Here is a 17,891-nt window from a genome sequence, read left to right as displayed (position 1 = left end):
ATCATTAGCTCAAAAAAGAGAGCAAACATCAGCCCCCAAAGTTCTTTTGTGACCCTTTGTGACTATTCCCCCTGCCTATCTCATCCCAGGTAACCAATGATATACTTTGTCACTATAGATTTGTTTGCATTTTCTAGGGTTTTATATGAATGAAATAGTAGTTTATACACATATACTGCTGGTGGGAATGTAGAGTAGCACAATTGATTTTAAAAAGTTTGGCGATTTCTTAAAAGTTAAACGTACACACCATATGATCCAGGCATTCTAGTCCTTGATATTTTCCCAAAAATGAAAACAGGTCCATATGAAGACTTGTAAATGCATGTTCATGACAACTTTTACATAATAGTCTCCTAAATTGTGAAAAGCCAAAATGTCCATCAACAGATGAAAGGAACACACAAACTGGGAACTATTCCATATAATGGAACAAAAATGAATGACCTACTGATACATGCAACAACATGTATAAAAATATTTATAAAAATAAAGAAGCCAGAGTATCTGAGCCTGGATTATTTCTTTTTCAGGAGATTTTAAATTAAAAATGTAATTTCTTTAATGGCTATAGGATATTGAGATTGTCTATTTCATCTGTTTTAGTTTTGGTCGAGCTTTAGTAGTTTGTGGTTTTCAAGAATTGAGTCATTTTCTTAAGTTGTCAAGTTTATGAATGTAAAGTTTGTAGTATTTCTTTATTATCTTTTTAAAGTCTGATTTGTAATGATACTCTTTTTTATTTTATTTTATTTTAAGTAGGCTCCATGCCCAGCGTGGAGCCCAGTGCAGGGCTTGAACTCATGACCCCGAGATCAAGACCTGAGCTAGGATCAAGAGTTGGATGCTTAACTGACTGAGCTACCAGGTGCCCCTATTTGTAGTGATATTCTTTATTTCATTCTATCAATTTTATTGAAAATTTTCAAAGAACCACTGCTTTCAAAATTTTCTCTATTGTTTTCCTATTTTCAATTTCATTGATTTCTACTCTTTATTATTTTCCTCCTTTTGCTCACTTTGGGTTTATTTTGCCCTTTTCTAGTTTCTTAAGGTAGGAACTTAGATTATTATGTTAAGACCCTTCCTCATTTTTTATATATTTATTTTTTATTTTTTAAAATTTACATCCAAATTAGTTAGCATATAGTGAAACAGTGATTTCAGGAGATTCCTTAGTGCCCCTTACCCATTTAGCCCATCCCCCCTCCCACAACCCCTCCAGTAACCCTCAGTTTGTTCTCCACATTTATGAGTCTCTTCTGTTTTGTCCCCCTCCCTGTTTTTATATTATTTTTGTTTCCCTTCTCTTATGTTCAGCTGTTCTGTGTCTTAAAGTCCTCATGAGTGAAGTCATATGATTTTTGTCTTTCTCTAATTTCACTTAGCATAATACCTTCCAGTTCCATCCACATAGTTGCAAATGGCAAGATTTCATTATTTTTGATTGCTGAATAATACTCCATTGTGTATGTGTGTGTGTATACACACACACACACACACACACACACACACACACACACACACCACATTTTCTTTATCCATTCATCCATCGATGGACATTTGGGCTCTTTCCATACTTTGGCTATTGTTGATAGTGCTGCTATAAACATGGGGGTGCATATGTCTCTTTGAAACAGCACACCTGTATCCCTTGGATAAATACCTAGTAGTGCAATTGCTGGGTCGTGGGGTAGTTCTATTTTTAGTTTTTTCAGGAACCTCCATACTGTTTTCGAGTGGCTGCACCAGCCTGAATTCCCACCAACAATGCAAAAGAGATCCTCTTTCTCCGCATCCTTGCCAACATCTGTTGTTGCCTGAGTTGTTAATGTTAGCCATTCTGACAGGTGTAAGGTGGTATCTCATTGTGGTTTTGATTTGTTTTTCCCTGTCCTCATCTTTTTTAATAGCCATATTCTAGTAAACATTTATGTCTGCCTTAGCATCCTAACCGTTCATTTGTAATATTGTTTGCCATTGCCTCATAGAAGTATAGGAGGTATACTCTTCAGGAAAAAAAACACATAGAAAAATAAAACCTTATAATGATTTTTAATCAACTTCCAAGGTTATTCTCTGAAGAGTCAGTATTGTTTTCTATTAAGATTTGTGAATCTTAAGGCTAAAGATCAAAGAAAATTTCATCATCCCTTATCTTAAATCTTATCTAATTAGACAATAAAGCAAATCCACATGTATATTTTTCCCAAGGGACGACCTTGGAAGCATGTTTTAATATCTTTATTGGCTACATTGATCATGTTTATTTATTTTTGAGAGACACAGAGCACGAGCAGGGGAGGGGCAGAGAGGGAGACACAGAATCTGAAGCAGGCTCCAGGCTCCGAGCTGTCAGCACAGAGTCCAACAGCGGGCTTGAACTCACAAACTGAGATCATGGCCTGAGCCGAAGTAGGACACTTAACTGACTGAGCCATCCAGGCACCCCAACTTAACTATTTTTTTTAATTGAGCTATCACTGACAGATAACATTAGTTTCAGGTGTACATAATGATTTAACATTTGTATATATTGTGAAATGATCACCACAGTAAGTCTAGTTAACATCTGTCACACTTAACAAAAATTTTTCTTGTGATGAGAACTTTTAAGAGCTACTCTTAACAGCATTCAGATGAGGGATACAGTATTAACTATAGTCACCGTGCTGTACATTATATCCCCATGACTAACTTATTTTATAACTGGAAGTTTATTCTTTTTGATCCCCTTCACCCATTTCATTTCCCACCACCCTCCTCATGCAACCACCAGTCTTTTCTCTGTATCTATAAGCAGCAAAAGAATGAATATCCTGATGTTATGAAAATTTTTCTACCATTTCTTTCAGTCTTTAGTTCAGATACCTACAACACTAGTGCCCATTAGTCCTATTGGGTAAATCATTCTTCAGAAGCAGTATATTCAACTGAAAAGAAATGCCTGGGGTGCCCGGATGGCTCAGTCTGTTGGGCGACCGACTTTGGCTCAGGTCGTGATCTTGCAATTTGTGAGGTCAAGCCCTGCCTCAGGCTCTGTGCAGACAGCTAGGATCCTGGAGCCTCTTCGGATTCTGTGTCTCTCTCTCTCTCTCAAAAATAAATAAACATTAAAAAAAAAAAAAAAAAAAGAAATGCTTAAGGAGCCAGATCAACAGAATGCCCTCTAGTAGTGAACTCATTATGTTGTAACCAAACACTATTAATCCTGAAAAGCAAGTTAAACCCAGTTTCTTTCATGTATATCAAAAGGATACGGGGAAAGGAAAAGAAAATATTTTATTGTAAGAGATTTTACTAAAGGCTTTTAAGGTTTCTGAATTGAAGTATATGAAAAGAAAATGAATAGATTATATGAAAATACTTAGACCATGTTAAATGTTAAAACGGCATTAAGTTTGAAAATACTATAAAATTTAGTATTTCAAATAAATATATATACATTTTGCAACTTTCAATAGGATCCATTACCATTACTTAAAAGCACTGATACGTATGTGTGTCTTCTGAGTATGTAAAAATTACATAGCTGCTGACTTGCATAAGGCAAGTCACCTACCACATATTTAAGAAGGCATTAAAAAATTCATTATCTAATCTTACACAAATGTTTTATATTTGCTAAAACCTACTACAATCCACAGGGCACAAATACTGGCCAACTAGCTCTAACTTTCATGTGAGATCAAGTTTGTTTGATTTTTTTTAACCATTGAGATAGCTAAGAGAGTCAACTTTACAGAGCTTAGCTTTTCTCAGGCATCGGACTTGGAGGAAGAGAGAGAAGTCCAGTGAAGTTATGAGGAATCACATTGTTACTTTTCTAGAATGGAAAAAAAAAACCCCATCTCATGTGATGACAATACGTTTACAAGTCAAAATGGGCTCTAATATAAATGTATGTGCAGAGGTTTTGAAGAGTAAACTGGATATCCCAGGGGAGGATCAGCTGCTTGTACCGTAAGGTTTCTTAAAAGTAGTGGATGAGCTTGGATACTGTATCGTTCCTCATCATCGTTTGTGGCATAAAGCAATTCCCAGGAAAGATTGGCCCACTGGCCTCTAACAGCTTCAGCATTTAACTTCCCAACTTGGACCAGCAATTCTTGAAGGCTAAGTACTCTCCCAGTGTAAACTCCCTTTAAAGTGTAAAAGGGGGAGAGGAAAGAAGAAGAAGAAGAAGAAAAAATTATGTTCAGGTCATTACATTTCATTTATAAACTTAGAAAAAAATTCCATTGTGCTTAGGCAAACTTAAACAGAAACTGGTGTATTAAAACGTACACATGAGTTGCTTGTCTTCAGAATCAAGAATCATCTCTCTTTGGTAGCTCTCTGAATAAGCTTGAAATGATAGCCATTCATTCAGTGACCCAAATTGCAAAATCTCAGCTACTTCTATTTTGTTTCCTTTTCTATTCCTTCACCCTATCTGGCCTCAACAATGCCTAAGTCATAAATCCTAGTCGTTGGACAATCACACAATAGGCTCTTTTTAAAAATAGCTTTATTGAGATATAATTCACATTTCCATACAATTTACTCATATAAAGTGTGTGATTCAGTAGTTTTTTAGTATATTCAAACATATACAACTATCTCCATGACTTCAGGACATTTTCATGACCTCAAAAAGAAACCTTGTACTCTTTAGCTATCACCCTCCTATCCCTTCATTCTCCCAGTCATAAGCAAACACTAATGTACTTTCTATCTCTATAGTTTTGTCTTCTGTGGAAATTTCATATGAAAGGAATCATATACTATGTGGTCTTTGGGACTGGCTTCTTAGCATTATGTTTTCAAGGTTCGTTAATGTTGCAACATGTGTTAGTACTTCATTCCTTTTTATGGTGGACTAATATTCCATTGTATGGATAAACCACAATTTACTTATTCATTCATCACTTGATGGATAGTTGGGTTGTTTCCACCCTTTGTCAGTCATAAATAATGCTGCCATAAATATCCATGTACAAGTTTCTATGTGGATCTATGCTTTCATTTCTCTTGGGTATATACCTAGGAGTGGAATTACTGAGTCAAATGGTAACTCTAAGTTTAATCATTTAAGAAACTGCTAGAATGTTTTCTGAATGTTGTACCACTTTACATTTCTGCCAGCACCGTATGAGAGTTCTAATTCTCCATATTCTCATCCAACAGGTATTATCTGCCTTTTTGATTTCAGCCATCATAGTATGTCCTTGTATGAAGTGATACCTCATTGTGGTTTTGACTTGCATTTCTCTCAAGACAAATGACGTTGACCATCTTTTCATTGGCTTATTGCCCCATTTGTATATCTCCTTTTGAAGAAATATCTATAGAGATCCTGTGCTCATTTTATAATTTGCTCGGATTTTAAATACAAATTTTTTTTATTACTGAGTTGTAAGAGTTCTTTAAATATTCTAGTAACAAGTCCCTTATCAGATATATGCAAATGTTTTCCCCATTCTCTGAGTTGTTTTTTCACTCTGTTGATGGTGTCTTTTGAAGCACAAAAGTTTTTACTTTTGATGAAGTCCTATTTATCTATTTATGTTTTGTTTGCATGTTTTCAGTGTTATATAATGTTATAATGTTACTTGCTTAGTTTAGTGAGTGGCTGACTGACCTTAGTGAAGTTAATCCCTACCTCTCCCACAAGTGTGAAGCCTTTGATGTGGTTCCTCAGGGAGTGCAGCCTGTGTGTCCCCAGTTACCATGAGATGGCAATGGGTTTAGCAGGGCTCTCTCCATCTAGCAAGTGCTCACACCCAGCTGCTAATAAGCTCCTATGATTGCCAGGCGGCTGCTTTGTTTTCAACAATGACCTGCAATGTAAATCGCTTCACAGATTGACCCAATTAAGCTTGGCTCCTATTTTTGATCACAGGAAGGCTCTTCTCTATGGTTTCTTTCCCTGGTTCTGCTCATCTACCCAGCCTATAGTTTAGTTTATATCTCTAACAAATTTACCAATAGCCCCTTAATGACTTTTTTTTTAATGCTTTATTTATTTTTGAGAGAGAGCATGAACAGAGGAGGGGCAGAGAGAGAGAGAGGGAGACAGAGAATCCTAAGCAGGCTCCGCTTTGCCAGTGCAGAGCCCGATGTGGGGCTCAAACTCACTCATCAGCCAACTGAGCCACCCAGGTGCCCCAATCCCTTAATTACTTTTTACCACAAGCTCCGTTGTTTTTGAGGGCATCTTAGGTGTCAATGTCTCCACACTGTTGCAGATAAAATAATTTCCTTTGGAAGAGATGTAGAGTTCTCTCTTTTTTAATGATCTGCATCTCCCACTGGGCAAAATCTGAGAGCCAGAGCTCTTTATCTGGGGGTGAGATAATGGCATGCTTCTGAGAGACAGCTCTGCTTTAGGACATAGAAGAAAGGCAGTAACCTCAGGTCTTCCTGGTTTGCCTCTCCCAGTGTGGAACTTCCACCTGCCAAGCAGGTAAGGGTGGTCAGGTCCCCGTTATTCTCAGTGGCACCAAGTCCAGAGTAAAGCCTCCATCCAAAGAGATAGGTTGGCCAGAAAGGAGTTCTCACCTCTTGACCACACCTGCCCAGAACCTAGCCTCACAAGAGGTAGCTGGAAGTAAGGTAAGAAATGCTGAAGCCCTGCCTCTCCCAGGAAAACAGTCCTCCAACCAGGAGCTGAAGTGAGAGGGAACCCTTCTTGATTGTACCAATGCGAGCAGAGCTTGTCTTGCTGAGTTGGGAAGGAATGGGTCTTGGTTCAAATACTGCAGTCTCTCACTATTCTTACTGGGTTTTAGTTAGTACTCTTGAATAAATGTTTCTTCATTTGCTATATGCCCTTAGCACCATTTCCAAGTCTTTAAATGGTTTTTCAATGTAACTTTCATCATTTTTGATTGGGAGCACATCTGTGAAGCTCCCTAACCTGCAATGCCAGGTGTGAAGCCTACAATGAGCATGTAACATTGACTCATATTGTGCACACTTGATAACATTTTAAATGTAATGAGAACAGGCACTATTTTCTTAAAAAAAAAAAAAAAAAAAAAAAAAAGTCATTATTTGGAGTCTCCCTGAATTTTCACAGGTTAGATTTGCTTCAAATAAAACATGGATGGTGGCAAAAGGAATGCTTTACCACTTATAAATTAGTTTTTCTTCTAGGAGTCCAATCCAAAGTGATACTCAAATTTGGCATAGGAATCTAATCCATTTAGTCAAATATGCTATAGTAAATTAAATGAACTTTACTTGGCTATCCTATAGGTCAGTTACTGCACAATGGCCACACATTTTTAATTAGGTTTGCAAAAGTAAATAACCAGTCATTCTAGGATTGTACTATGTTGGCCATAAAGCCATGACTACAAATACTTTAATAATATGATTAATATATCCATCCCAGAATGTTATATCTCTATCACTCAGTTCAAGTACTCTATAACTGGTTTCCATTCCTTAAGGCTAATATATGAAAATGTTTAAAAACACATTTTTAACCTTACCATATTAGAGTCATACCCCAGAGAAAACAAGTATGGTTTTTCTTGTACAACTGCTTCCTTCCACTTTTCATCAGATACCAAACCAATGTACCAGTCAGTTTCATATTCTTCAAGGCAGTTAGTCAGCTCTTTAAAGTCTTCTATTGGACCTAAACTTGCTTTATCAATCATGAGTTTCAGAGTATACCTTAAAAATGGAGAAACAAAGAATTTTAAAATTTTTAATAAAATTTATAAAATCCACTTTATAGACAAAATAGATTTTATTCAATCAATATTCTTAGGACATTGAACTAAAATCCTACATATTTCAGGGAGAAATGATGGAGTGAAGTGAAAATGAAGAAATTCAATAAGCCATATGAAAAATAGGTCCTCCACATAAATAAAAGGATGTAGAAATTAAAGTACTCTTGATATAATCACTATACGTACTAAGCATTTGTTTTTCATTTTTAGGAAAGTGATTATTTTTTACAATTAGAAAAGGTTCCTCCTTCTAGGTTATCTGAAAAATCATTTTTCTGCCAGTTACAATTTTTATGTAATCAAAATAAATTACCTGAAAGCTTTCAGTGCTAGTTGGAACAGTTCCGGCTTTTCTGTAAGCCAATCCAAGGCAAGGGACCAAGGCAAAACACCACTATAAACTCTCAATATATGACCAGGACTGGGAACCATAGTATCTACTCCAAATAAACTAAAATAACAAGTCATTACGGCATGAACATAAAAGTCTCTTAAAACTCTGTCCTTTGCGATTTCTTCCAGTACATTTGAGGCATTTTCTTCTGAATGAAAACATTCCAACTGCTTTAAAACAAACTGGTACCACTCTTCTGGAAATAATGAGCTCATCTCCCTCATTTTGGAGTTAGGCAAACAGTTAGACGTCCACTCTTCAGGTAAGCTTAACAAGTGAGAATGAGAACAACTGAACTCCATGAGAGGGATATATGCCACGTCTTCTTGTCTTCCTTTGTCAACAACAGGGTATCCCAATATAACTGCCTTGTAAAGATTATTTTCAGGAACTGTGCCTACCGAATGATCACCGACCCCCTGTGATTCTACTGATCCCGGAATAGGCAAATTTACACCTGGTACAACTTTCAATTGATCTTTTTCTTCTTTTCCTTTTTTGATAGTTGGCTCATCACCAAAAACATTATCATCAGACCAATCATCCAAAATTTCTGAATTTAAACTATCTGTGTCTTCTAGGGATTGGGTTTGTGGTGAAGCATTCAAAGCAGGCAGGATTATTAGAGATTCTTTCCCTTTATTTTCAGTTTTGTGAATAACCTCCTGCATGCTGGGCCTTCTGGAACAGTGTTGAAGAAGTATCCACACAAGTACCTTAATAAGGTCACCTTTAAATTCTTTTAAGTTATCATGAGAATCGATTATGCCAGATAGAACATTCCTGGCATCAGAATAGAGTTTTACTGGCAAAAGAATACAGGGTGTCAAGACATTTCCAAAGTGTTCATTAACAGAACATACTCTTGCATATTCTTGTTCAAAGGCACTTTGAAAAACTTCATCAACTCTTTGAGCTTCAGCAGTATGACAGGATGTCTCCTGCAATTCTAAGCCCTAAAGATGAGATAAAAAGTACTTGAGTTTATGAGTACTTATTACATAGAAAAAAGCAACTACTTTTGTATATGCCCATGGATTGGATTCTCATAATGAAAATATGGAAAATGCAAAAAAAACCTCTTTAACTCAAGAGCTACACCTTCACTCAAACTTATTAGTACTTTAGTAATTTGTTGTTGCATATAGAGATGAAAAATAGTGCTACTATTTTAAAAGAAATCATAGAGATGCCACTAGAAACTGGCAAAACAATTTAATTGACTATAACCACAATTTTTAAAGACTATAGGTATGTACAGTTGAGGTTGAATCACACTTAAAGTTTAAATATAAACATTTTTTAGAGGGCAAAAGGCAAAACTGGAATGATATAGTATATACAGTAGTTTTGTATCCTACTTTATGAGAACATTATTCTATTGTATGGATATGCCATAACTGATTCAACTATTTTCCTGTTCCAGTTTTTTAATTATAATAACATCATCATTATCATACAGATTTATGTATTCAGTTATTGTCTCCTCCAACTATAATGTAAATTCCATACAACAGCTATCTTTTGGTTACTATTATATCTGCAGTGCCTAAACCAGTACTTGGCACACAGTAGGAATGCAACAAATATATGTTGATAGAATGAATATTATGAATGTTTTTATATGAATTTTATTTTATTTTTTTGCATGAATTTTAAACACATTTTTATTACTTTCCTAGAAGGAATCCCTTGAAGAGGATGCTCAAAGTCACTGTTTATATTGTTATTAATATTGTTGTTTATTTACACATTTTTACAAAACTACCAGTGCCTTTAGTAAAAGGCGATGCTGTCAGGGTGTATTAGGATCCAGGGAAAGAACATGGAATGTGACATCAAAACCCATCTTAAAATCATGGCTCTACCAGGTGCTAGTACTTAACCTTGAGTAGGTCACTTATCCAGAGATTCCTTTTCCTTCTCTTTCAAAGAAAAATAATCCTAGCACACAGGGGTGTGAAGATTTAAGTAATAAAAGTGCTTTGTAATATTTAAAGCATATAACATATAAATGTTGATAAGATGGCACTAAGCCACGTTGTGTCTGAAAAAATGAAAAAGAAACAAAGATTGCCACTGAAAAGTATATCTTTACACTACATGTATAACAGACCACAAAAGAGCAATAAAGGACCCACATTATTAGGTATTATAAAGCATCCCATTTTAAAAATAAAGCCTAAATGAAGCAATGAAAATGCCTTCAATATTTTGCATGGATTTTTGCCTTCTCCTATTTGTACAGGTTAGACTAGGTTCTCAAACTTTAGGTGAGTCAGAATCACTGTGGGTCAGTTAAAACACAGATTGCTGGGCCCTCCTCTAGAGTTTCTGATTCAGGAGGTCTGAGGTGGTGACCAAGAATGTCCATTTCTAACAAGTTCCAGTAGATGTTAATATTACTAATCTGGGGAACTGAATTTGAGAACCAATGAGCTAAAGAAAAAGTTTTTAGTCACCAGCAATTTTATCCAGTCTGTGCTAAGACAAAAAAATTCATTCATTCATTATTCATTCAACAAATATTTATCACAGGCCTACTATGTGCCAGACAGACACTGTTCCAGGGGCTTAGAATATACCCCTTGAAACAGAGATCCCTGCCCTTGTGACACTTACATTAGAAAGTAAAGGGATACAGTCAACAATGAAAATAATAAGTAAATTACATAGTTTGTTTGAAAGTATAAGTGCTATGAAAATAAAGAAAAAGTAAAGCAAGCCAAGGAGGACTAGGAGTGCTGGATGGTAGTGGGAATACATATGGGAATATATGGGAGAGCCATAGTAGACTTCACTGAGGTGACATTTGAGCAAAGACTTGAAGGTGGTGAGGGAGTTGACTGTGTGAGTACAATTGAGAGGATTCAAGGAGTAGATGAGGCCAAGAGGAAATAGGGAGACTGACCATTCAAGGCCCTGGCTTTTACTCTGAATAAAAAAAAAAAAAGATTTACTGTAGGGTTTTGAGTAGAGAAGTGACATGATCTGACTTAGACTTTATAAAGATCACTCTAGTTGAGAACAGACAAGAGACAGGCACAGGTAGAAGTGGGGAGACCAGTTAGGAGACTATTGCAATTACCCAGGAAAGAGATAAAGATAGCTAATAGCAGGGTGATGAGAAGTGGTAGGATATAGGATATGGCTTAACGACAGAGCCAACAGGATTTCTTGTTGGACTGCATATGGGACATAGAAGTAAACAGGTGTGAAATGTCACCGGACTAAAGTTCAAATGTTTTGGGGCTGAGCAACCAGAAGGATGCAGTTGTCACCAAGGACTGCTGGGCTCTGGGGTACTCTGATGTCAAGGTCATCTGATGTCAAGAGATCAAGGAAAAGAGAAGGAACCATCAAAGGAGGCTGACAAGGAATGACCCATGAAATAAGCAAAAAGAAGACATAGACTGTGTCAAATGCTACAGACAGGTCAAACAAGACCAGGTCTGAGAACTGATCATTGGATTTACCAATGTGATAGCCACTAGAGACACTGACAAGAGCAGTTTTGGTACAGTAATAGGTAATAGGGTCAAAAACCTAGAGTAAGTTGAAGAGAGATAGGAGAAAAGAAATTTGAGATTTGATTATAAGAAATTGTTTAAAAAAATTTTGTTTTAAAAAGAAGAGAAAAACATGCTGTAGCAGTTAGGGTAGTAAGGATAAGAAGAGGTTTTTTATTAAGTTGAGAATGCATATATAATATAGGGAAAAAATATTACTGAGTCACACTTTTGAGATGCTCAACCAAGTAGGGATAAAAAGAATAGGTCCAGACAAAAAGGGGGCTGGCAATATTTTGTTACTATGCTCTATTAAACAATCAGTACTAGTCTACCTATCAATATGTGCTAATTGAAATATACTTTAAAAATCCTTAAGTGTTTTCACAGGTAATTAATTGATACTCTTAAATTCAGCTATTCAGTGTATGATGTGTCTGTAAGAGGTAAAATTTTACACATGTACTATAAAAAAACTAGAGGTTTCAAATGTACATTGACCTTAATGTTAATACAGCAGTAAGTATAGCCACATTCTAGAATCATTATCCATATTAAACGATCCTGAAAACGGCCCAAGTAATGAGACCCAGGTAAGAGGAGACCTAAAACAAATTAGAAAAAAAAAAAGTAAGTAATATTCAAGCTTGCTTTATTTTGCCATGTGAATTTTCAAAATTGGTAACACTCTTGGAACTGATTCATAGCTCCTTTTATGCTGTCTTCATGTCAAGAATAGAAACAATTATTCATTGCATATTAGGAGGCATTAAATTAAGGTCTTTATAGGAACAGGGACAGAAGAGAAAATTTATAGGTGATAATACATAAAAATTCAAGGATATATTTTTCAGAGAAACAACAGATTAGAACCTATGTTATATAAAATCCTAAATACATGTTAAATATAGTAGGATAAATATTAAATGTATAAAAGCCAACTTCACATTATTTAAAGCATTTTGGACATTTTTATAAACACACATATAAAGATGTTTTGTGGTATTAAAATTTACATACAATGCTACCTGCCACACTTGTACAAAACCTTTAGAAATTAGTTTTCTCTCAACATTATGTCTCTGAGATTTGACCATGTTGACTGCAAATAGCTTAAAAGTCATTAATTGTACCTGTGGTTGAGAATTCATTGTATGAATATAGCTAAATTTGAATATTCATTTCCATGTTAATAACTATATCCATATTGTTCTAATTTTTCTCTATTATATAATAATACTGCAGAAATTATCTTTGTGCAAGTCTGCTTACACAACGTATTGTGCAGTAAAGAGTTAACACAGGAGAACTGACCGCTACCCTTTGAAAGTCCTGCTTGCAAAGCTGGCTGATGGCTGGCACCTGGGAACTTGTATTTCAGAAGAATCCTCACCATTCTCCCTGATAAAAGTCTCATTGTGTCTAAACAGTTTGTGTAAACAATGCAGTTTATACTGAATACTTGCTTTCCTTCTGTGAGTCTGGAATTTTGGTACATGCTAGGCAGAAGGTGCCTACATGACAAAGCCCCAGTAAAAGCCCAAATAACTGGTAGTCACCATACCACACATGTTGTGACAACATGTGCGTGGGGTCTTAAGCATGTTCTGTGTGACTCCATCGGGAGAGGACATCTGGAAGCTTGCACCATGTCTTACCCCATATAACTTTTCTTGATTTTGTTCTGCAGCCTTTTGCTGTAATAAACCTTAGCTGTGAATACAAATATACACTGAGCTCTGTGAGTCCTCTTAGTAAATCATCAAACCTGGATATAGTCTTTGGAACCCCCAGAACACATGTGCAAGAGTTTCTCCACAATTAGAATCTAATTAGAACTATGGAATCTAAAACTGAATCCCTAGGCCATAGGATATGTGTATCTTTACTTTACTATAGACTATTAGTTTACCCTTCAACGTGGTTGTATGAATTTATATTCCCTTCCAGCAAATTCCAGAAAATTCCTGTTCCTCATACCCCAGCCAGTACTTGGTAATGTCTAACTTTTATATTTCTGCCAATAAGATGTGTGTGAAATGTTACCCGCATTCTTTACCACTGCCCCCCGCCCCGCCAGGAATACTTTATGACACACTCTTGGCTGAATGTAACTGATTTGATAATAAAGTATAATTTCTACCTTACTGCTAAGTTATTTATTACTTCAAATGTGAGTCAAGCCTCAGGTATTTTTTAAATTGGCATAGTATTATATAATAAACATTAATTCAAATTGGATGAAAAGATTAAAAATGTAGAATACTTCCTATGAAAGAGAAAAAATGATTATTCATTAAAAAATTTGTACTACATGGGGCTCCTGGGTGGCTCAGTTGGTTAAGCATCCGACTTCAGCTCTGGTAATGATCTCACAGTTTATGGGTTTGAGCCCTGCGTTGGGCTCTGTGTTGACAGCTCGGAGCCTGCAGCCTGTTTCAGATTCTGTGTCTCTCTCTGCTGTGTCTTTCCTGCTCGTGCTCTCTCTGTCTCTCAAAAATAAGTAACGTTAACAAATTTTTTTAATAAAAAAATGTATACTACAAAGTTTTTCCTAAATTAGTTCACATATTTTATTTAAAAATTTTTTTAATGTTTATTTTTGAGAGACAGACAGACCGTGAGAGGGGGAGGGGCAGAGAGAGAGGGAGACACAGAACCCCAAGCAGGTTCCAGGCTCTGAGCTGTCAGCACAGAGCCCAACATGGGGCTTGAACCCACGGACTGTGAGATTATGACCTGAGCCAAAGTCGGACGTTTAACTGACTGAGCCACCTAGACGCCACACCTCACATATTTTAGATAACAAATAGATAATTAGGAAATTCAATCCAAGTAAGCATTTCATTAAACTTCTAATTTGAGGAGTGCCTGGGTGGCTCAGTTGGTTAAGCATCTGACTCTTGATTTTGGCTCAGGTAATAATCTCACGGTTTGAATTCAAGCCCAGCATCAGGCTCTGCACTGACAGTGTGGAGCCTGCCTGGGATTCTCTCTCTGCCCCTCCCCAACTCAGGTGCATGCTCTCAAAAATAAACAAATACACTAAAAAAAAAATCTGATTTGAAATTAACCTTCTGCCTAGAACCAGTTTGCCAAGATGTCACTAGATATTTCTAAAACAAGGTTCAAGGGCTAAGGTAAATAATGGTAGGAGATAACACACCTCTGGCATCAGCTTGTACTTTATCTAAAACCAACCTCAAGAAGTGCAATATAGTTGAATTTTTAGTGTACAATGAAAGCATTAACTCATAAAATTAGTTTATCCTCATCAAAAATATTTTTTCTTGCTGATATTTGCAAAGTATTTCATTTTGGGAGGCTACTGATCATTGGCCATAGCTTTTGTCATCTTGCCCTGTAACCTCATCAGACTGCTTACATTGTTATACAATAACTAATAAGGTATGAACAAACTCCCTTAAACCCTTCAATCTGATATTACATAAAGCTAGTTTTTAATCTTTATGGATCTAAGCCATTGCATTTGCTTGATGTGAACTCACTATAGATTCATGGAAGTTCTGGTAGATAAGGTTTTTTCATGTTTCAGTGGTAGGACTATAACCTGATTTTATCCAAGAAAATGTTTTTAAAAAACTGTCAAATAACCTTAATGAAATTTTCCCTTATTATTCTTATTTTGTGACTTTATTTACACCTCAAAATAAGAAGCAAGGTACATACTTCTATTTCATATTTAGTCCTTCTGCCATATATCATAGTATTAGAATCTATATAATGGTTGGATCAAAAGACTTTTTCTGTATATTCATTTTTTTGTACTTTAAATACATTGGTGAAGATTTTGTGAGCACAGCCCATTTACTTACCTAAACTTCCAGCTGCCATTGCAGACTGCAGCGCAGTGGTCAAATGTGGGACCATCTGGTAGTAGTATACTGTATCTGCACACATGCAGGCTGTGGTGCCCACTGCTCCTGGCCAACTCTGAACAGGTCGGGGAAAGCCCACCAAGAACAGAGGAAGGGTGAAGAGGGGGAGTAATGGAGAGGAGAGTAGTGTAGAAAAAACTATGAAGACCAGCACAAATGGAGAGAAGACAATGTTGAGTATACATAAAGTGGTGGTTGACTTTCGACGTTTTTTCTCAGTCCACGATGCAAAAAGTACAGTCACGGCAAACTGCAGTTTAGAGATGAACTGAATCAGACGATCACGCATGATACCAACCTGCAGAGATGGAAAAATGATTTTTTTATTCTTAAAGACTTCATGAATTTTCAAGGTCATGTAAGAGAAACTGTATGATTTTATTATTGCTGCAGTATTTTTGAGGAAATAGCTCTTGTATGAGATACTTATTATAATTTTCTCCAACCTCACAAGTAATAAATGAGTCTACATTTATTTATTTTTAATTAATTAATTACTTCTCTTTGAGAGAGAGAGAACATGTGTGAATGGGGGAGGGCAGAGAGAGAGGGAGAGAGAGAATTCCAAGCAGGTTCCACACCATCATCACACATCCTGATGCAGGGCTAGAACCCAGGAACCACGAGATCGTGATCTGAGCCAAAATCAAGAGTCAGTCACTGAAATGACTGAGCTACCCAGTGCCCCATGAGTCTACATTTTTAAAAGTTTGGGCTCTCGGGGTGCCTGGGTGGCTCAGTCAGTTAAGTCTCTGACTCTTGATTTCGGCTCAGGTCATGATCTCATAGTTTGTGGGATCAAGTGAGCCCTTCATTGGGCTCTATGCTGACAGCATGGAGGCTGCCTGGGATTCTCTCTCTCCTTCTCTGTCTGCCACTCCCCTGCTCACACATGTGCGTGCTCTTTCTCACTCAAAATAAATAAATAAACTTAAAAAAAAGAGAGAGAAAAAATGAAAGTTTGGGCTCTCTATAAAAAACTAATACTAAAGATAACCAATAGAGTGCTAACTAGATCTTTTTTTTTTTAATTTTTTTTTAAACGTTTATTTATTTTTGAGACAGAAAGAGACAGAGCATGAACGGGGGAGGGGCAGAGAGAGAGGGAGACACAGAATCCAAAACAGGCTCCAGGCTCTGAGCTGTCAGCACAGAGCCCGACGACGCAGGGCTCGAACTCACGGACCGCGAGATCATGACCTGAGCCAAAGTCAGCCGCTTAACTGACTGAGCCACCCAGGCGCCCCTTGATCTTAAGGTTGACTAAGTTTTGCATTACATGCTTGTTAAGTCATGAGAACCAGAAGTGGTAAATAATTAAGCAACTATCCTTAATTTATCATTATTTTAGAGAGTATTCTATAGATTAAGAAACAGAAGTCATAACTTAAGACAAACCTTAATAGATTGAAATCATACCAAGTATGTTTATACAAACCATGCAAAGTGTGTTCTTTAACTAAAACATAATGAAGTCAACAACAGAAATAAATAAATAATTAAAAAATCTTGAAATTAAAAGACACATCGTTGGGGCACCTGGCTTGCTCAGTTGGTAGAGGATGCAACTCTTTTTCTTTTTTTTATAATTTACATCCAAATTAGTTAGCATATAGTGCAACAATGATTTCGGGAGTAGATTCCTTAGTGCCCGTAGAGCATGCAACTCTTGATCTTGGGGTTATAAATTCAAGCCCCACAATGGCTGCAGAGATTACTTAAAAATAAAATCTTAAAAAAAATTAGAAGACATATTGCTAAATAGCCAATGGGTCAAAGAAGACATCACACAAAAAAATGAGAAAACATTTTGAGATGAATGAAATAAAAACACAATATGCCAAAACTTGTGATACAGCTAAAACAGTATTCAGAGGGAAATTTATAGCTAGCTTTAAGTGCCTATGTTAGCAGAAGAAACATCTTAAATCAATAACCTACTCTTCTACCTTAGAAACTAGAAAACAAAGAGCAAACTAATCCTCAAGTAAGCAGAAGGAAGTTAATAATAAAGATTATTAGGGGCGCCTGGGTGGCTCAGCTGGTTAAGCATCCGACTTCAGCTCAGGTCATGATCTCACAGCTCATGAGTTCGAGCCCCACATCAGGTTCTGTGCTGACAGCTCTGAGGCTGGAGCCAGCTTTGGATTCTGTGTCTCCATTTCTCTCTCTGCCCCTCCCCTGCTCATGCTCTGTCTCTCAAAAATAAACATTAAAAAAAATTTTTTAATAATAAAGATTAACAAAAATTAATAAAATAGAGACTATTTTAAAAAATCGAGAAAATCAATGAGACCAAAAGCTGGTTTTTTGAGATCAACAAAACTGATGAACCTTTAGCTATACTGACCAAGAATAA

At 36.4% G+C, this 17,891-nt stretch overlaps 1 protein-coding gene across 2 annotated transcripts in view; it reads right to left on the bottom strand.

Moving 5' to 3' along the window:
* Positions 1-2,203: 2,203 nt before the first annotated feature.
* The window catches only part of PCNX4 (pecanex 4), a 40,271-nt gene continuing 24,583 nt past the window's right edge, over positions 2,204-17,891 (bottom strand). For both annotated transcript variants that reach the window (XM_060619956.3, XM_060619958.3), the window contains 5 exons: positions 15,470-15,830; positions 12,135-12,238; positions 8,044-9,080; positions 7,482-7,668; positions 2,204-4,142 (listed from right to left, as the gene is read on the bottom strand). In XM_060619956.3, the coding sequence (XP_060475939.1) occupies positions 3,891-4,142; positions 7,482-7,668; positions 8,044-9,080; positions 12,135-12,238; positions 15,470-15,830 (1,941 nt within the window). In that variant the 3' untranslated portion in view covers positions 2,204-3,890. The remainder of the gene's footprint in view (positions 4,143-7,481; positions 7,669-8,043; positions 9,081-12,134; positions 12,239-15,469; positions 15,831-17,891) is intronic.

Source organism: Panthera onca, chromosome B3 (genome assembly GCF_046562875.1).
Source record: "Panthera onca isolate mPanOnc1 chromosome B3, mPanOnc1 haplotype 2, whole genome shotgun sequence".
NCBI lineage: Eukaryota > Metazoa > Chordata > Mammalia > Carnivora > Felidae > Panthera > Panthera onca.
This window is presented reverse-complemented; position numbering and strand designations above follow the sequence as displayed.